Raw genomic sequence first — 21,588 nt, 5'->3', positions numbered from 1 at the left:
CATCTCCAAAATTCAACTCCTGATTTCCACCCCAAAACCTAATTCTTCCCATTTCATAAAATGGCACCATATCCTTTAGTCAGCCTTAACTCCTCTGTTACTAACATCCCCACATCTGATCCATCCATGAATTATTTGACTCTACCTCTAAAATGTATGTTTCAACACATATTTTAGAATCTATTACCGCTTCCACTGCTACCACCCTGATCCAAGCCACCTTGGTTTCTTGCCCAGCCTCCTAGCTGAGCTCCCAGCTTCTGCCCTGACACTGTTTTAGTTTATTCCCCTCATGGTATCCAGAATGATCTTTTAGAATATACGTCCTTCCTATATTCATACCCTCTAATAGCTTCCCATTTTTCCCTAAGTAGGAACCAAAGTCCCCTAATGCACTGCTACACAATTGTCCCACCCACCTGCTATTAGTCCTCACATTCTCTTTTATTTTTCTCCCCCCTTAATCTGGCCAGTCACACCACTTTCCTTGTGATTCCTGGCTTAGCATCTCAGCACTTGCTGTTCTCTGCCTGGAATAATCTTTCCTCAGACATTTTCTTTTTTTTTCCCCTCACCTCCTTCAGGTCCTTGCCCAAATATTACTTTACCTGAGGTCTCTATCTAAAATCAGAGGCATCATGCCCAGCTGCAATCTCTATTGTCTTCTTTCCTTATTCTTCTTCACAGCACTTTCCATATCTGATACACTACACGGTTTGTCTGTCTGTCCCTGTCCCCCACCCAACAGAATGCAGGCTTTATGAAGAGCAGAGAATTTTGTCTCTTACCCACTGCTGTTTCCAGTGCCTAAAGCAGAGCCTGATGTGTAATGGGCACCTGACAAGTATCTTTGGAATTCACTGCATGAAGGAGATCATGATGGAGAATAGAGAGACACCAGCACCTTAAAGATGCTTAATGGCATGTCGAGGGATTTGGACTTCGTCTATAATCAGTTCCACTGTGGTGTTTTCATCAGGGAAGTGATAAGGATCAGATCATACTAGACAGATCCCTCTAGCAGCAGGAGAGAGTGAAGGCTGGTGGCGGTAGGACTGGAGATAAGGGAATATTTTAGGAGGGCTGTTGGCAGAAATTCAAGCAAGAAAAATTGAAAACCAGAGCCAAGACAATAGCTGTTGATATAGAGAGGAGGGGACAAATCTGACAGCTATTTAGAGTTGGAATACACAGACGTGGGTGATCACTGTGATCACCAGAGGATATACTGGTGCTTCAACTTTTATCTCTCTGCACAACTTTTATATCTCTGCTCATCAGAAGAAGAGAAATCTCTGCTTTCTGCCAGAAACAGGAAGGGAAGAAGGGCAACACAATTGAAATCAAGACAGGTAAGCAGCACAGGTTCTTGTCATTTGTACCAATGCCAAAGCCTTCGGGGACTCAGCTGACGGTAATCAGCAAAGATTATCCTAGAACTCAAACAGCTAACTTCCTGCCTGTGCTCTCTTCCAAGGCCTGGGAAATGAGCCAGCAGCTGAGTTAGAAAAAAGTATTATTATTCAATAATAATTATCACTTTTTAATTGTTATTATTGTCATAATATTGCCTTAGGGGTTTATAGACATTAATCCTAACATTCACCCCAAAGCTATAAAGTAGATATTGTTACCCTTATTTTTTACACTGATATTCTAGGACTCAAAGAGGTGAAAGGAGTTGCCCAGCTAGATCTCTGACTTGAAAGGCTGTAGCTTCTATACTACACCACAGTTTACATTTATTCATGTGCACCTACTGTTTAGACCCATGACAACCATGTAAGTAGCTCAGAGTGGGTATGTGATTTGCTCAAAGGCACTCAGCTAGGAAGAAGTTGTAATCTTTAATGACTTATTTCTTTTTTTCTTAAGGGGGATTTTTCCCTATACCCCAAACAAATACCAATGCGTTTATGCCCTCCCAGAAAATATTTATTTCCTCTTGCAAGAAGGGTGAAGATGTTGATTATGACACAGAGGCTGAGAAATGTTCTCTCACTAGAGCCAGGGTGGGGCGAGCAGTCAAGTGCAATGCACAGTAACCTGACATATTCTCCTCAGACATGAGAATAAGATCTAAGAGTCAGGTTTAAGATCTTGTGGGCATTCTAGTTATAACTGTCTTGAGATTTCCCCATCGTCAACCTCATCTCCTAGTTCTCCAAGGGTCTCTTTTTTTTTCCCCCACTCCGCCCTGAGGGAGTTGACCTTCACAGCTGTCTTCCAGAAGTCAACATTCCAGGATATCTCCTGGTCAGGGAGGGATCACTTCCTCCTTTGCTTCTCCTGCCTACTGCGCGAGTAGTCTCCACACCCCTGAAGACCCCTGGGTGTAAGAGCTGCTAATGTCACAGCTTCCTGGGAGCGAGTGCTTTCTCAAGCCCATCTTTGCAAGGTGGGTCTTTTTTCTTTCTTTTTTTTTTTGGCAAAATGGGGAGGACAGTGAAATATGTTCTGATTAGAGACAGTTATGCAAAATCCAGCAGGAGGAGGAAGGCAAGAAGGAAGTTGGTGAGTCAGAGGAGAAAAGTGCAGCCAGGCTAGCAGGGAGCCTCTCAAACACAGCAGGGAAGCCTAAGCCTTAACAAGGTAAGAAGAGAATTTTTCTGGGTACACCTCCAGAGGAGACCATTATCCCCAGGCTGCTGGAGCAAGAGTATCAGATAACCTCTGACAGCTAAACTAGGGGTTTCCATAGCAAAGGGGTTATTAAAGGGGGGAGGAGTCAGATCACCTGGGAAATCTTTGCAAAAAACACAAGCTTATCAGTGGCATCCCCCAACCCACACTGCTCTATTTCTGAATGGGTCCAAAAGAGCCTGGAACAGGGATAGGACTGTACTGATGTATATTTTATAGACAGTCTCTGGTGTATCTGATTTGTTCAGATCCTGGCCTCGGAGCTCAAGTCTCCATATTTGATGCAGCTGCTCCTCTGTTCTTTGCTGGGGAGTGGAAGACAGGAGTTGCAATAAGCTGCACATTTTCTCTAGCTCAGGGGACTTGTAGTATGATCATTGAAAACTCTCGGATGTGGGACCTAATCCAGGCAGGGCTGTTATACCCAATACGTCAATCAATTAAGGTTCTGAGAAATGAATGAATGGCTCATCACGGTCCTAAATATCTAACTGGATAGTTGGGGGTTTTTTTGTTTTTTGTTTTTATGTGTCTCTGTACTTTTTATTTATTTATTTTTTCAGAATCTCTTTTTTTTTATTTTAGCGTATTATGGGGGTACAAGTGTTAAGGTTATTTATATTGCCCATGCCCCCCACGCCCCTCGAGTAAGAGCTTCAAGCATGTCCATCCCCCAAACGTTGCACATCTTACTCGTTGTGGTTGTATATACCCATCCCTTCCTCCACCCTCCCACCACTCGATAAATGTTACTCCTATATGTCCACTTAGGTGTTGATCCCTTAATACCAATTTGCTGGTGAGTACATGTGGTGCTGGTTTTTCCCTTCTTGAAATACTTCACTTAGTAGAATGAGTTCCAGCTGTATCCAGGAATATAAAAGAGGTGCTATATCACCATTGTTTCTTAAAGCTGAGTAGTATTCCATGGTATACATATACCACATTTTCTTAATCCACTCATGAATTGATGGGCACTAGGGTTGTTTCCACAGCTTTGCAATTGTGAATTATGCTGCTATAAATATTCGGGTGCAGGTATCTTTTTCGTAAAGTGACTTTTGATCTTTTGGGTAGATGCCCAGTAGTGGAATTGCTGGATCAAATGGTAGATCTACTTGTATCGCTTTGAGGTATCTCCATATTGTTTTCCACAGAGGTTGAACTAGTTTGCAGTCCCACCAGCAGTGTAGGAGTGTTCCTCTCTCTCCGCATCCATGCCAGCATTTGTTGTTTGGGGACTTTTTGATAAAGGCCATTCTCACTGAAGTGATATCTCATTGTGGTTTTGATTTGCATTTCCCTGATATTAGAGATGTTGACCATTTTTTCATATGTTTGTTGGCCATTATTCTGTCGTCTTTTGAGAAGTTTCTGTTCATGTCCTTTTCCTATTTTTTGATAGGGTTGTTTGGTTTTTTCTTGCTGATTTTCCTGAGTTCTAAATAGATTCTAGTGATCAGCCCTTTATCAGATGTGTAGCTTGCAAAAATTTTCTCCCATTCTATGGGTGGTCTGTTTGCTCTCTTGACAGTTTCTTTGGCTGTGCAGAAGCTTTTTAATTTCATCAGGTCCCATTTGTTTATTTTTATTGCTGTTGTGATTGCCTTTGGGGTCTTCTTCATAAATTCTTTGCCTAAGCCAATGTCTAGAAGAGTATTTCCAACGTTTTCCTCTAGAATTCTAATAGTTTCACACCTAAGGTTCAAGTCTGTTACCCAGCATGAGTTGATTTTTGTGAGAGGTGAAAGGTGTGGGTCTTGTTTCAGTCTTCTACATGTGGCTATCCAGTTTTCCCAGTACCATTTATTGAATAAGGATTCTTTTCTCCAGTGTATGTTTTTGTCTGCTTTGTGGAAGATTAGTTGGCTATATGAGGATGGTTTTATATCTGGATTCTCTGTTCTGTTCCACTGGTCAATGTCCCTGTTTTTGTGCCAGTAAAAAGCTGTTTTAATGACTATAGCCTTGTAGTATAGTTTGAAGTCTGGTAAATTGGTACCTCCTATTTTGTTTTTATTGCCTAGGATTGATTTTGCTATACAGGGTCTTCTCTGGTTCCATACGAAGCATAAAATTATTTTTTCTATATCTGTGAATAATGAAGATGGTATTTTGATAGGGATTGCGTTGACTCTGTAGGTCACTTTGGGTAGTATAGAGATTTTAACAATGTTGATTCTGCCAACCCACGAGTATGGTATATTCTTCCATCTGTTTACATCCACTGCTATTTCCTTCTTCAGTGTTTCATAGTTCTCCCTATAGAGGTCTTTTACCTCCTTAGTTAAATATATTCCAAGGTACTTTATTTTCTTTGTTGCTATTTTGAAGGGAATTGAGTCTTTGATTTGGTTCTCACTTGTACTGTTGTTGCCGTATATGAATGCCTCTGATTTCTGTGTATTGATTTTGTATCCTGAGACTTTGCCAAATTCACTTATCAGATCAAGGAGTCTCTTGGTTGAATCCTTGGGGTTTTCTAGGTATAATATCATGTCATCAGCAAAGAGTGAGAGTTTGATCTCTTCTGCTCCCATTTGGACGCCCTTAATTCCTCTCTCTTGTCTGATTGCTGTAGCGAGGACTTCCAGCACTATGTTGAACAGAAATGGAGATAGACAGTGGGCAGCCTTGTCTTGTTCCAGTTCTAAGTGGGAATGCTTTCAATTTTTCCCCATTCAGTATAATATTGGCCGTGGGTTTGTCATATATGGCTTGTATCATTTTTAGTAACTGGATAGTTTTCATGACTGCCCTTAAAGGGGCTTTGAAAGTGTGGAACATCACGCAGATGTAAAATATGATTAAGTTACGGGGCCAGTATAACAGCTAAGGTAGAGGAGACCTCTATTTTGTTTGGCCTCAGACTAGTTTGGACTTCTAAGTAGAACTGAAATTATTTTATATGTGTAAGATAAAAATAATATCTTGCACAATCTTCCTTTCTGGGCCAACAAGGGTACTTCACACAGTAAAAAACGCTCTACAAAAGTTTGTTCACATGGCATTTGTTGCTCTATGTTTCTTGAGCATCTACTATGTGCCAGGCACTGTCCTTGGCACTAGAGACACAGCACTGGCAAGGACCCTGGTCCAGTCCTCCTGGCCCTCTCAGTCTAGTTAGAGTTTGTTATGTGGACATCTTTGCCCAGGTGCTTCACTCCCCAGGTTTCCCAGGTCTATGGGCCAGGGCCTCAGGAGCCTCTGCCTATACTACTGATTATAGTCTTTGCAGAGATAAGCTTTGCCCAAGGCATACCCTAAAGTATTCCCTGGCTGTCTGGTCAGCCCCATTACGTGTTGCCTAGTCCAGGAATCCTACAGCCCAGTGGCAAGGGATAGGACTTGCTTTATAAGAGCATACTTTTTCTAGCTGGGAAAGTGCTCATGGTAAGAAAAAGAAGCCAGAGGGTTTCCATGGGAATTCCTGAGAACTGTGGACAGCTAAAGCCTGAGAACAACTGGAGGGGGGACAGATTTAGGAGACCCAGCTCCAGCTTGGAGAGGGAATGGACTTGAGGCCAGAAGCAGTTGCCAGGCTAGGAGGGCACAGAGCAATGGAGACCTGCACAGGACATAGAATTGGCTGAAAGCCAGAAGGAGGGAGGAAAAGAGGGTGGGGGGGACTTTGAAAGGTCTACTTTCCTAATCCCTAGGAAATGTTACCTTTTTCCTGAAGTAATTATAGGCCCTGTTTATAAAATTCTATCACTGTTTCCTTATAATTGTACACAGGCTAAGTTCTTCTCTTATTTTCCTGTCTCTTTTGCTCCATTGCTTTCTACCTTTGTTTCAAACTTTTTCCCATATTTACATTGCCCTTAGGAAAAGTTCTCTTACCTAACTCATCTCTTCAGTCTTTGAGGGAGGGTTGGAGGATATCCTTGGGCCGTTATCAAGAATAGCCTAGTTTCTAATCATTTCCTCTTGGGTTCAAATTTTAAGAACTAGGATCATATCTTAGCTGGTCTTGTTCTAATCTACAGAGCCAAGACTACAAGGCAGGAATTACCACTCATTGACATTTCCCTGCCACACACTGAAGTAGTTCTTGGCCAAAAAGGAGAGATGATCCTTACTGTATCTTCTTGGCACATCCAGAGGAAAGCTTTGTTGTTACAAATGGAAGAGAGGGGTTTTTCTGCTACTGCCACCCAAGGTTTGGCTTGAGTCATGATATACTTCCCAGAAGGTCCAGGGGACTTCCAGAGAAAGATCATGAGCTGGCAAAGCATGCTCTACCTTGTCAGCCAGAAAGCTGTCAGCTCAGAGTCACATCTGTGGCTGACCAATTTCTCCCCTGAAATCCACTCTCTAATACCTCTGGAGCTCTGAACATAGAAAATGGTCTATGACTAGTGTGGAGGCTGCCTGGGCAACAGATACCAAAGTTACACATGCACACACTCTTTGACTCAGCAATTCCACTTCTGGGCATTTAGCTTACATACATGTGCAATAATGTGTGAACATAAAGGTCATTATTGAAGTCTTTGAAATGGCAAAAGATTGGAAACAATCCAAAAGCCTATCAATGAGAAAACTGGTTGAATTGTGGTATATTGATACAATAATTCTTTGAAGTAAAAAGAAATGAGGAAATGCTTTATGTAATGCCCTGGAAAGGTTCCCAAGACACATTGACAGGTTTTAAAAAAAAAAAAAAAAAGCAAGGGTGCAACATGGTATGGATAACTTGCTTTTTCTGTGTGTTTTAAGGTGGGAAAAAATTAAGAATACATATATACTTGAATTTTCTTATATATGTATAAAGCATAAAGCAACTGAAATGACACATAAAAAAATGAACTCAGTTGCTATCTGGGACAAGTTGAGAAATGGGCAGATGGAGGACAGGTGTTGAAGGTAGACTTTTCACACTATACTGAAGATAAAACACCAGCTAGTAGTTAAATACTGGCTGTTAGTAAATAGAAAAGAGGTTACTGATTTAGCAGCAAGAGAAATCCTTAGGTTTTCCCCTGGAAAAAAATACTGTGACTCCTTTAAAAATATGTCATTAACCCTGTTTACAAAGAGCTCTGTAAGTTTTCTCACTTCTGACTACAGGCCCTTAATAGACACAACTGGTTGTCATAAAATTTCCCCTTCCCTGTGATAGATGTTAAAGACCTGGGATGTGTAAGTCTGGGCTGCAGGCTGGCAAACACTCCTCCATTTTCCTTCCTGCATGTGGAATCTTAGGAAAGCCTTATTTTATTTTGCTTTTATTTGTGTACTTTTTTTTTGAGACAGGGTCTTGCTCTGTTGCCCAGGCTGGAATGCAGTGGCATCCATAGCTCACTGCAGCCTCAAACTCCTGGGCTCAAGTGATTTCCTGCCTCAGCCTCCCAAGTAGCTGGGACTACGGTTGTGTGCCATCATACCTGGCTAACTTTTCTATTTTTTGTAGAGATGGGGTCTCACTCTTGCTCAGGCCAGTCTCGAACTCCTGGTATCAAGCAATCCTCCCACCTTGCCCTCCCAAAGTGGTAGGATTATAGGCGTGAGCCACTGCACCCAGCCCAGAAAGCCTGATTTTAAATTCCAAGACCATAGACACTTTTCAAAACAATTTGAACCATGTGACTAGTATCTATTAAAAACTTTTTTAAAAAATTGGTGATAAGACTTGCCACCAGGAAAATAGCAGCTCCGATTAATGTCTGGAAATATTGTCTCTCTTTTTTTTTTTAAAAGATGAGACAGAGACTTTCTTGGGTACATAGTAATATATAAATTAGCACCTTACTACTATTAATATTTAGACTATATGTAATAGCTATTATGTCTCTCAACAGTTATGTCAGGAAGTCACTCAAAATGATTCACAGTCATGTGAGAAGAAGGGTTAACATTTATTTTGGAATAATATTCCAGCATGGCACTGGGAGCTGTATGTAGTCTTTTCACACAAAGCAAGTCCTGACTATGAAGGGAGTTAAGTTCAGGGTTGCCACCAGTCAGTATGAGTCTTAGTGTGGATTACAAAGTGGAACACCTTTCTCTAGATATTTAACATTTAACAAACTGGAAAACCATCCTAATATACCTATTTTGTTGGACCAAGATACTTTACTGTCACCTACGGAATGTTTTTTATAATAAATATCTAAATTCTTCATGAGATGGCATTGCCTAGGGTTATGTAATACACAACTTGCCCAACCATACTGAGCAGCCCTGAGTAAGTTGTGCAGTGGCCAAGTATTCCTCAAGAAGCAGCACAGCAGCCAACAGGCCACAAGTGTCATTACTGATAGTGATGTAGCTCTGAGGCCTGAAGCTCCTAGGTGGGCTGGCCACCCTCGAGTAGAATCAGCAGGTAAGGAGACAATGATTCAGCTCAAATAGACTCCAGTAGTTTGTGATATACACAGACACAGGCCAGCATTGGATCAGCTCCCCATGTTCCTAGTCCCACAGGATTAGACCAAACCAGAGGAACCAGATGACAGGTGCCATGACTATGCCACTTGGCTGTGTTTTATAGCCTGCAGCCCTATCCTTGGGGGAACTGAAGTGGAAAGCCCTGTGCTTAATTGCAATGGGGGAAGGGGATAAGAAATGGCCTTGAGGTAGTCTCTCTCAAGATGGGGGGTGCTGTAAGCAATGGCCTCCAGGAAGTTCCTCAGTAGGTAGCTTATCTCCCTTAGTTTCTGGAGGAATCACAAGGCATTCAACCAAGACTTGGATGAGACTAAAGTTAACCTCTGTTGACATGGCCTTTGTGCATTCATGATCATCACCAGAGTGCCATGGTGAAGCCATTCCCGCATGTTGATTAAATATGGCTGAGTCCAATGGACAAGAAAGACCAGGAGGGAGGAATGAAAGCCCCTAAAATAAATAGAACTTATTGACACCCTAACTGTAAGGGACAGGAACTGAACTGGAGAGGGATGTGTGCAGTTGGTTGCAGGAATGTTCGGACTTTCTATCTTGCTCCTTGGTGGAGGTCAGGGGGAAGGTAGCTTTGTCTAGAAAGGGAATGGAAGGCAGACACTACAACAGCAGCCTAACTCAGCCTCTTCTGCTTGTTCCTTATAGGTCATCTACTTTGGCACAATGATAGTTCTCAAAAAAGTGAAGCTACTGCTGCTCCTGCTTTTCCAGTTAGTGATCTTCGCTCTGTTCTTCCATACGTACATCCACAGTGTCGGCTCCCTGTCCAGGAAGGAGGAGCCCAAGCACATGCACGTGCTGGTCCTGTCTTCATGGCGCTCTGGCTCTTCTTTTGTGGGGCAGATTTTTGGGCAGCACCCAGATGTATTCTACCTGATGGAGCCTGCCTGGCACGTGTGGATGTCTTTCACAGATAGCACCGCCCAGAGACTGCACATGGCCGTGCGGGACCTGATACGGTCAGTCTTTCTGTGTGACATGAGTGTCTTTGATGCCTACATGCAACCTGGACCCCGGAGACAGTCCAGCCTCTTCCAGTGGGGTGACAGCCGAGCCCTGTGTTCTCCGCCTGCCTGCAACATCTTCCCACGGGACAAGATCATCCCACAGGCTCACTGCAAAATCCTGTGCAATCAACAGCCCTTTGAGGTGGTGGAGGAGGCCTGCCACTCCTATAGCCATGTGGTGCTCAAGGAGGTGCGCCTCTTCAACCTGCGTTCCCTCTACCCACTGCTGACAGACCCTTCCCTCAACCTACACATCGTGCACCTGGTCCGGGACCCCCGTGCTGTGTTCTGTTCCCGAGAGCGCACCCAGGGGGAGCTCATGATTGACAGTCGCATTGTGCTGGGGCAGAGCTGGCACAAACTCAAGAAGGAGGACCAGCCCTACCACGTGATGCAGGTCATCTGCCAAAGCCAGCTGGAGATCTACAAAGCCATCCAGTCCTTGCCGGAAGCCCTACAGCAACGCTACCTGCTCATGCGCTATGAGGACCTTGTCCGGGCCCCTCTGACCCAGACGTCCCGAATGTATGAATACGTGCGGTTGAAATTCTTGCCCCATCTCCAGACCTGGGTGCACAATATCACCCGAGGCAAGGGCATGGGTCAGCATGCCTTCCACACAAATGCCAGGAATGCCCTCAACGTCTCCCAGGCTTGGCGCTGGACCTTGCCTTTTGGAAAGGTTTCTCGACTTCAAAAAATCTGTGGGGATGCTATGAATTTGCTGGGCTACCGCCACGTCAGCTCTGAACAAGAGCAGAGAAACCTGTCATTGGATCTTCTGTCTACCTGGACCCTCTTTAAGCAAAACCACCAGACGGGCTGAGGAGGTACCAGCCTCAGCCACCTTCACCGAATGCTTTCGAGCCTTAACTTTGTCTCTGTTGAGCATGAGTTGTGCCCACACACACTCAAGCAGAAGAATCTTTGTGTCTATACTCAGGCCTAGGAAAGAGACTCAGGAACCTCATGTGGGCAGCACATCCCTGCAATGCGACAGAGGTGTACTGCCTTTCTCCTCTCCTTGAGTTCCTATCTGTGCCTACTTGGGAGACTTTGTGGCCTGGAGGCCTGTTGGGCCCCAAGCAGTATCAGTGGAGTAAATCCATAGATCTCCCTGTCCACATCTCGCCCAACAGGAAAGTGGAGAGACAGTAAAACACAGGGAAATGCATCTGTCACCAAAGAGCTCCCCAGCACATTCCACAGAGCCCTCAGAGCCCTCAGAGTCCCTAGTGGATTCAAGGAAGGAAGGGACACAGGGCTGGCTGCTTACCTATGAGGCTGCCCATTACAGCTACAGGTTATCACAAACAGACACAAAACAATCTCTGGACAGCAGAACCAGCTCTGAAGATCATGGGCCTGATTTGAACATCATTTCCCCTCAGCATTTTCCTATCACATAGAAGACTTTGACCTCTGAGGCTGCTGTCCATGAATATTAAAATTCCAAAATAAGATTCTGTTTGGAATGTCCCCTTTTGTGATTTCTCATTACTAGGAGTAAACACTTATGGGATCCAAACCTAAGAACTCATACAGTCATCTTTATGGACGTTTTATACCTTTGCTATTATCTATTACCTGCATATAAAATAATTGCTAAGACAATGTTTGGTGTCAGGTGATGAACTGTCTATATCCTCTTAAGAATTGGTAGAAAGTAGACAACCAGCAACTCATTCCTTTGTTGTGTGAGGCATAAATTGTAATAATGCCGTATGCATCACCCTAGGGTGTGGGCAGAACTCCTGTACTCTGAGCCCTCAGTCAGAGAACCTCAGTTCTAGTGTGACTGGTGCTATTTACCTCCTAATCACCTCCCTTAGTAAGAAAAGCTGTTTCTCCCAGTCTTGGCAGGAGCCCCTCACCTAGTTGTACAACAGAATCATCTGTTAAAACTGCACATTGCCATGCGCTAGCGCAAATCTGCTACAATCAGAATCTCCCAGTGTGGGGGCTGGGATTCTGTATGTTCATCAAGCTACCCTCAGCCTGCACCGGGCAGCAACACCATTCACCTTCTTGCTCCAAGACAGGTGACTTTTCAGCACATGCAGAGTATGTATGCCACTTCTTCCACCTGTGCTGTCCTCAGGTTGGAAAGAATAGGAAAAAGGTCCATATATGTCTGGAACTCTGTGGAACTCTGAGTCCTGACTTTTTTAATATCTCAATTTTTAATATCTTTAATATCTCTTTGTCCATACCTGAGAGATTCTGTCAGTTCCTCTTTCCTTTTTTCCCCCACCTTTTGGCATGCTTCTCCATAAAACTTTCTTGATGTCAGATCAGAATTCCCCCACTCAATTCTGCTGAGGAGAGCCAGAACTCCTCCACCATCTGAGATACTTGAGTGGCTACCTTTCCCAGCAGGGTCAGCTGAAGTTCATTTACATGTGACTTTAAAGGAGCTAATTTGTTCTAACATCCAAACCCAAGCCATTCTAGGAACTCCTCCAGAACGTAGGATCTCCCAGGTGATTGCTTGCTTCTACTAACTTTCCAAAACAATGTGACAGTAAAATTCCCCCAGCATTGAAAATAAGGCTGGAGCAGCAGATGATGGTGTGACTGAGGGATCAGAGATAGACTCAACCATCTCTGCCTCTGCCTGAATTGTTTTAAAGTTAGCAACCTCCTTAGGAACCATCTCTATGTAATGTCTGCTTGGGTCCTTCTCCAAAATAAGACAAGAAAAGAGACTAGCCACATGGAAGTCTTGGAACCTTATTTAGGAGCCACTTTACAACAGATTTAAGTTTCCTTTATTCCAAGTCCTAGATGCCCAAGGAAGCCCCACATCCAGGAACCACACTCTTGAAGGAGAGTCTGTCTGTGCTCGCCAATGGAATAGCCACTAGCCACCGGTAGCTGTTTAGATTTAAATTAATTAAAATTAAATAAAAATTAAGTTCCTCAGTCACACTAGCCACATTTCAAGTGCTCAGTGGCCATGTGTGTCTGGCAGCTACTGTATTGGATGGCACAGATATAGATCCTTCCCACAATTGCAAAAGTTCTATTGGACAGCTCTGGCCTAATTCATTTCTATTTGTGTAACATCTTATCCCTAACTTCAACCCACCCCCACAACCCCCAAAAAGTTTAAAGAATATATAACAATACTATCATGACATTTTTGTACAACATAAGACTGTGTAGCACAAAATCATGCTATATGACCTTTTTAAAAATCTGACCCAGTGTTTAACAAGACTTTAGTGAACAATAGCACAGTTTTTGACAAGTAACATGTTCAGGTGGCCGGCGCTGGAATTCAGGATGAGCTGACAGTACAATCAATTGCAGGACATGGGGAGTTTGGGGAACTGAGAACCACTGTAGAAGATGGTGTTCTGCTAGACATCCTTTCTGATTTGGAGACATCTGTTCCATCTCCAAGCTCCAGAAATAAAAAGGCATTTATTTGCCTCCTTAGCCTCTTTAGTTGCAAAGGGACGAAGAATAACTTTAATATCTTAGATCATGGATGAATTTGATCTAAATTTCTCAGGGCTGATGAGTTCTCTCAAGTCTAGAGTAAACATAGCCTGAAATGCCTAATTGCATGTCAGCAATTGCTGTCTTTACAAAAAGCCAAACTCAAAGCCCTGGGCACTACTCAAAGCCCTATAGTTTTGGAAGGGTGCAAAGAAAAGGGTCCCAAAATTTCAATATAAATTTTTTGGAGGGTGAGAAAGAAATAGTTTTGAAACAAAGGGACTTCAACTGTAACTTAACTGTGTTTCTATTTATGGTTACCAAGTGGCTTCATTTTGTATATAATGAGACAAAATGCTAAGTTTTGATACATTTCAATTAAAACTGTATTCTTTTTCTACTTGTGAAAAGTGGTGAGGGAGAGGTAGAATCAATTTCTAATAATTTTGGCACAAAAATGTGCCACTGTATTTTCTGTAATATGCTTCTCAAAAAATAGTTTATAATTTACTATGTGATTTAAAGCCAAGCTAATATAAATTAATTTCACTGACTATAATCATGATTCTTTTGACTTACTTTCACAGACCAACAAAGCAAAATTAAAAATGAACGTTATGAGCACCTCAGGCCAGTTAAGAATAAGCTTCTGATAGGCATTAGTCAGGGAGCTCCAGTAATTTGATCCCTCTGTCGAGGGCTATGCCCTTCTTCCGCTTAAACGTCCCTGGTCATTCAGAGAAAGGTTAACTTTCAGATGCAGTATTGAGGAAAATGAGGAACCAAGACCAGAGTAAGGAGATTAGACTCTAGCATGCAGCTAAAGGGCATCTTCATTCATTCCACACATTTAATGGGCATCTACTATATACCAAAGAATGTTCTAGGTGCTACGGATACAGCTGTGAATACAACAGGCAAAGCCCCTCCTTTCATACAAAAGACATTTTAGTCTGTTGGGAGGAGGGAGCAAACAACGAACATATGTCAGATGTACTATTAATATAAGGAAGAATAAAGCAGAGGAAGGGACTTGGGGGTGAAGGAGGATGCTGTTCTACAGAGGTGACAAGAGATGCTTTGCCTGAGAAAGTGAGACTGGAGCAGGGACCCTTGAAGTAAGGGAGTGTGCCATGCGGAAGTCTGGGGACAGAGTGCCCCAGTAAATGCCAGTGTCAATATGGACAGAATCAATAAGGGAGAACCTACTGCATGCTTGGGTTAATAATAAGGAAGTAGTACAGACATTACAGTAAGGACAGCATGACAGGTCACGCGCTCATAAGAGCTTGGGCACTAGAACTGTGCTGCCTGGGTGGCTCTGCTATTACCAGCAAGGGAACCTCAGGCAAGTTCCTCAACATCTTCATGTCTCAGTTCCCTTAAGTTATCTGTGGGCCGGGCACGGCCCTGTGGCTCACGCCTGTAATCCTAGCACTCTGGGAGGCCGAGGCGGGTGGATTGCTTGAGGCCAGGAGTTCGAAACCAGCCTGAGCAAGAATGAGACCCCATCTCTACTATAAATAGAAATTAATTGGCCAACTAATATATAGAGAAAAAAAATTAGCCGGGCATGGTGGCGCATGCCTGTACTCCCAGCTGCTCGGGAGGCTGAGGCAGGAGGATCACTTGAGCCCAGGAGTTTGAGGTTGCTGTAAGCTAGGCTGACGCCATGGCACTCACTCTAGCCTGGGCAACAAAGTGAGACTCTGTCTCCAAAAAAATAAAATAAAATAAATAATAAAAATAAAAAAAGTTATCTGTGAATGTCATCATAACGAGGCATGTCCACCATTTCTGATTGCATACCCTTTATGGCATTTCTGATCATATTGATATGATTAGGAGATTGATCCTTTCTGATCTTCTAGGTTCTTTACATCAGTGGTTCTCAATCAGAGGCAATTTTGTCCCTCGGGGAACATTGGCAATGTCTAGAAACTTTTTATATTTTATTTTTAATTGCTAAATATTGCATATATTTCCCTGGAGACATTTTTGATCGTCACAGCTGGGAAGTAGGGGGTGTGATGCTACTGGCATCTATACATCCTACAGGACAATTTCCTACAACAAAGAATTCTCTGGTCTGAAATGTCAGTAGTGCGGCTGTTGAGAAACCCTACTCTACATCAGCCAGGGATAAGGGTACAGAGTTGGTGATTCAGATGGATTTCTCTTCCATCTCATTCAGTCTCCTTCAAATGAGTGTGCCACCAGCCCAAACGTCCTGAATGGGGAGATGTCATAACCAGGACTCTTTTGGTAGCTATCTCGAGAAGAGAGTGGCAGAGCAGATGTTATAAAAACACAGAGCTGCATACCAGGAGGTAAGAGAGAAGAGCGTGAGGAAATGAAACAAAGTGCAGCCAGACCTCCTGGGACCAGTTACTTCCTAGCCAGTCTGTGCCTTCCCTGGGCATAGCCCATGGCCACTCTAATTCAGGCCAGAAGAGAAAAAGGTGTAAGAGGCAAAACATGGTCATTTAGGGCTTTGGGTAAAATGCACAGAACAAATGAAGCCCGAAGTAATTGTGCTGGACAAACATGCCTAACATGTCTGCAAACAGGGGACTCATTCATGTCAGAAAGCTCTGTTGGCACCACAGGATCTAGGCCAGAGTTTCTCAACGTTTTTTTCATTATCACTGCCCCCTACATTGCCACTCCAGCGAGCCTTTTTAGACTTTTTTTCCCCCTAATCACCACCACCACCCCTCCCATGAAATTTTAGTATCACAAATACACTGTCATTTGTTTATGTGTGATGGCCCTTTGGAGGACTACAAACCACTGTAATATCTGAGGGCTTTTGCCCCCCAAGAACCAAGTTTGACCCCTCAGTGGTAATGTCCCCTCCACAGAGAACACATGATTTACTCCACTGTCCCTAATATTTTTAGCTCCTTTCCCAGCCCCTCTCTTTTTCCTCAACTGGCCTTTTCATTTGTCATCCCCTCAAACTATGTTCCTCGCTCTACAATAATTAAATGTCATTAAGTAAATCACACATATGAAAGCAATTTTCAGACTGTAAAGACCTAAGAAAATGTTGGTTATTAGTAGTAGTAAAAAAAAATTGTACAAGTAACTCTGACTGCTGTCCTCCCCCACCCCTGCCCTCACCCCACTACCCCAAGGCTAGCAGTTGGGACGGTCATTGGCTCTGCTTTCCTGGCCAGTTTTCAAGCTGGCTTATTATGGTCCTGGTAGAACAATAAGGAAGCTAGTTTACTGTTTGCTTTTAAGTTAATGGCAGGAATTGATAAGTGCAGTAGGCGCATAGAACTACCCTTTGTAAAGAATGAGGTGCATTTCAGAGTTAGTTGTTGCTCCACTCTAAATCAATGTGGATTTAAATAGCTAACTACAGGTAATATAAAAATGCTGAAAGAAAAGGAAAAAGGAGCCCCTTTTTATGATGCATCATAAACTAAACTATGAGACCTCAACAGGTGGAACACACACATGTGCACACACAAAGCAATCTGGATGCAAATAAGCTTGAAAAAGCTGATCATATTATATTTAACCAAAGAGGTAAAAGACCTCTACAGGGAGAACTATGAAACACTGAGGAAGGAAATAGCAGAGGATGTAAACAGATGGAAATCCATACCATGCTCGTGGATTGGCAGACTCAATATCATCAAAATGTCTATACTACCCAAACTGATCTACAGATTCAATGCAATACCTATTAAAATCCCATCAGCATTCTTCACAGATATAGAAAAAATACTTTTACGCTTCGTATGGAACCAAAGAAGACCCCGAATATCAAGAGCAATTCTAGGCAACAAAAACAAAATGGGAGGCATTAATATGCCAGATATCAAACTATACTACAAAGCTGTAGTAATTAAAACAATATGGTATTGGCACAAAAACAGGAATATTGACCAGTGGAACAGATGTGAGAATCCTGATATAAAACCATCCTCATATAGCCATCTCATCTTTGACAAAGCAGACAAAAACATACGCTGGGGAAAAGAATCCCTCTTCAATAAATGGTGCTGGGAAAACTGGATAGCCACCTGTAGAAGGCTAAAACAGGACCCACACCTTTCACCTCTCACAAAAACCAACTCACGCTGGATAACAGACTTAAACCTAAGATATGAAACTATTAGAACTCTAGAGGAAAAAGTTGGAAACACTCTCCTAGACATCGGCCTGGGCAAAGAGTTTATGAAGAAGTCCCCAAAGGCAATCACAGCAGCAACAAAAATAAATAAATGGGACATGATCAAACTACAAAGCTTCTGCACAGCCAAAGAAATAGTCATGAAAGTAAACAGACAGCCTACAGAATGGGAGAAAATTTTTGCATCCTATGCATCCGATAAGGGACTTATAACTAGAATATACTTAGAACTCACGAAAATTAGGAAGAAAAAATCAAATAACCCCATTAAAAAGTGGGCAAAGGACTTGAACAGAAATTTTTCTAAAGAAGACAGAAGAATGGCTAACAAACATATGAAGAAATGCTCAACATCTCTAATCATCAGGGAAATGCAAATCAAAACCACAATGAGATATCACTTAACCCCAGTGAGAATGGCCTTTATCAAAAAATCTCCAAACAATAAATGCTGGCGTGGTTGCGGAGAGAGAGGAACACTCCTACACTGCTGGTGGGACTGCAAACTAGTTCAACCTCTGTGGAAAGCAATATGGAGATACCTTAAAGCGATACAAGTGAATCTACCATTTGATCCAGCAATCCCATTGCTGGGCATCTACCCAAATGATCCAGTGACACTCTACAAAAAAGACACCTGCACTCGAATGTTTATAGCAGCACAATTCATAATTGCAAGGCTGTGGAAACAGCCCAAGTGCCCATCAATCAAAGAATGGATTAATAAAATGTGGTATATGTCCACCATGGAGTACTATTCAGCTCTAAGAAACAATGGTGATATAGCACACCTTATATTTTCCTGGTTAGAGCTGGAACCCATACTACTAAGTGAAGTATCCCAAGAATGGAAAAACAAGCACCAGATATATTCTCCAGCAAACTGGTATTAACTGAGTAGCACCTAAGTAGACACATAGGTGCTACAGTAATAGGGTATTGGGCAGGTGGGAGGGGGGAGGGGGGCGGGTATATACATACATAGTGAGTGAGATGTGCACCATCTGGGGGATGGTCATGATGGAGACTCAGACTTTTGGGGGGAGGGGGGGAATGGGCATTTATTGAAACCTTAAAATCTGTACCCCCATAATATGCCAAAATAAAAAAAAAAATTAAAAAAAAAAAAAAAATAAAAAAAAAAAAAAATAAAAAAAAAAAAAAAAAAAAAAAAAAAAAAAAAAAAAAAAAAAAAAAAAAAGCTGATCATATTAAATTTAACTGGGGTTTCTAAATGTAAGACCCTCAGAACCTCAAATGTTTTCATGTGCATATTAAGAAAGGAGTAGAGTGTACAGTGGTGCTTCCAAGCTTATTTGACCAGGGAAGGTGTGGGGTTTTTTTTTTCCTCAATATACCTGTTAAAACCTGTCAGGAGAGTATTTTAAGAAGGAGCAGTTTGGGAAATGCTGACCCAGCACTAGCTAACAACAAAAATTGAGATCCACGTTGCTTAGCAATCATAAACCTGGAGGGACCTCACACTCTGCTTTCTCCTTGCCTGCTCCCAAGCCCTGACAGGCCAGTGCTGAATGGGGAAGGTCACACACGAGGGAAGCTTATTTCATGTGGAATTTATGGTCACCCACTTCGTTGGGTGAATCCCCTCAACCCTCACCTGCAACTCTTTCCCTCTCTCCACAGAACTTCCCATCTTCTAACCACCTTCCTGTCCTTCCCAGAGAAAAGTCAAGTCATCAGATGAAAACTTCTTGACTTCCCAATGCCAAATGACCAAACCCCCTTCACACCTGTCTACTCTGTCTATCGTGCTCCGGTGTAGATAGTGTCCCATCTTCCGTTGAAGGCCAGTCCCGCCATCAGAGCTTTGCATTCTGTCCCCTCCCACCTTCTCAAGAATTGTTTTTATTATTCACTTCCTCTCTCCAAACCTAACTTCTCTTCAACTAAATCCTTCTCTTTGGCTTTTTAACTTATTCAGTTCTCTCCCATCTTGAAGAAACCCTCTCATTCCCGTATCCTTATTCAACCACCTGCCTGTCCCTCCCCACTTTCACAGCTGGACCGCTCTAAAGAGTCATCTGTATAAATGCTTAGTTTACACAAAAAATGAAAAAAAAAAAGAGTCATGTGCATTCATTGGCTGTGTCTTCTCACCTTCCTCTTCCTCCTCCACCCACTTCAATCCGGATTTCACCCCCATCTCTCCAGTGAACCAGCTCTGGCTAACAACAAAAATTGACTTTATGTTGCTCACTCATTCCGACAAACATTCCCAGTTCTCACTTTGCCTGAACTCTCAGCAGCAATTGACCAACAATTATGGAAAACTTTCTCCTTGAAACACTGTATCCTGGTTTCCCTCCCATTTCGCTGGCCGTTCTCAGTTTTTTCTAGAATATTCTCCTCTACACCTATTAAATGTTGGAGTTCCTCAAGGCTCAGGCACAGGTCCTCTTCTTTTCTCACTGCATGCTCTTTCCAGGAGTCCTCAAACTACGGCCCGCAGGCCACATGCAGCTCACCAAGGACATGTATCCGGCCTGCCGGGACTCGTCCCGGGCCCACAGTGCACATGTGTGGAATGTGTGCCGCACTCTCCAACGGCCGTCAACCGTCTGAGGGACAGCGAACTGGCCCCCTGTTTAAAAAGTTTGAGGACCCCTGCGACTATCTCATCCAGCCCCGAGATTTCAAATATCACTTATATGTCAATGACCTGCAAGTGAATATCACCAGCTCAGACTTCTCTGAGTTTCAGATCTGTATATCCAATCACTGATTTGATACCTCGGAAGACCCCCAGATTCAGTGTCCAAACACTGCATTCATGATTTTCCTCTCCTCCACCCTAGACTATGCCAAACTTCCTTATCTATTCTGGGTCTCTTTCCCACCTTTCAACCTGTTGCCATATCAAAAACCTGGACTTTGCCCTTGACTTCTTCCACCAACAACTGGAAGTTCTACCTGGTTGGAGTTTTTTAAGTTCATCTGCATCTCTTTTTCCCCAACCTCCCCGCTTCCCTGCTTTGTTCATCATCTTTCCTAAAAGACAGACTGGTCTTTTTGCCTCCAACCTGCCCACTTCAATGCAGCATCTACACTGTATTAAAAATTCAGAAAGTCCAAATTTCTTCATGTAGTTTAGAAGCTTTTCATGATCTGACGCTGGTGTCCCTCTCTTACCATTCTCTCTTAGACTCTTCTTTCTACCCACCTCATATTCATAGTTCCACAAAGGCACACACATCTTCCTTTGGATTTTAGATCACACTATTTCTGCCACCTGAAATATGCTGCTCTGCCCCACTCTAACTTCTCTGGCTAATTCTTTTCATCTCTCAGGTCTAAACTAAAATATCTCTGGAAGTTTTTCCTGGCTTGCCTTCCCAACACTTTGTTGGATGCCACTGCTGAGTTTTCTACTGTCATAGCATTTATCATACTGTAATAAACTGTCCAATTTACACGTTCTTTGAGCTCTGTGAAGGAAAGGACTGTCTTATTCACTATGGTATAATCAATGCCTAGCACAGTTCCTGGCACATAGTAGGCACTCAATAAATATTTGTTCAATGAATGAAGACCTTGATCTCATCCCATTATGTGTAAAGGGTTCAATCTTTTTATAATATTTAGGAGGGTGAAGGCACATTTAACCAATCACAGAACCTTCTATTCTGAGAAACACCATGACATGTTTAAAGATCTAGATAAAACAGAGCCAACATTTAAAAGTTTCCTGTTTAAGAGAAACAAGGGAAGTTGATTCTTAAAGCCATAACTCAGAAGTGCTGGGTCAAGTGGGGTGGCATGTGGGGAGGAGTAATACAGAGGTTCAAAAAACTAAGTTGGCTTGTATTTTTAATAGTAATAGTGCTGTAGCAAGCAATGCTGCAGATTGTGCTGGTTCTCTGAAGATCTGCATGTGTTCATACCATGTAGCATATGAACTAATCAATTGCCATC

General features: G+C 42.7%; 1 protein-coding gene across 1 annotated transcript; it reads left to right on the top strand.

The window, feature by feature from the left end:
* Nucleotides 1–9,714: 9,714 nt before the first annotated feature.
* Nucleotides 9,715–10,997, top strand: CHST4 (carbohydrate sulfotransferase 4). Its single transcript, XM_075995558.1, has one exon. The coding sequence runs from the start codon at nt 9,715–9,717 to the stop codon at nt 10,882–10,884; it is 1,170 nt and encodes a 389-aa protein (XP_075851673.1). The 3' UTR covers nt 10,885–10,997.
* The last annotated feature ends 10,591 nt before the right edge of the window (nt 10,998–21,588 follow it).

This window comes from Microcebus murinus, chromosome 20, assembly GCF_040939455.1.
Source record: "Microcebus murinus isolate Inina chromosome 20, M.murinus_Inina_mat1.0, whole genome shotgun sequence".
NCBI classification, from domain to species: domain Eukaryota; kingdom Metazoa; phylum Chordata; class Mammalia; order Primates; family Cheirogaleidae; genus Microcebus; species Microcebus murinus.
The sequence above is the reverse complement of the archived record's forward strand: the minus strand, read 5'-3'. Positions and strand labels throughout refer to the sequence as shown.

Excerpts from the sequence above, each read along its gene's own strand:
- CHST4 (XM_075995558.1), top strand. The coding sequence starts at position 9,715 with ATGATAGTTCTCAAAAAAGTGAAGCTACTGCTGCTCCTGCTTTTCCAG.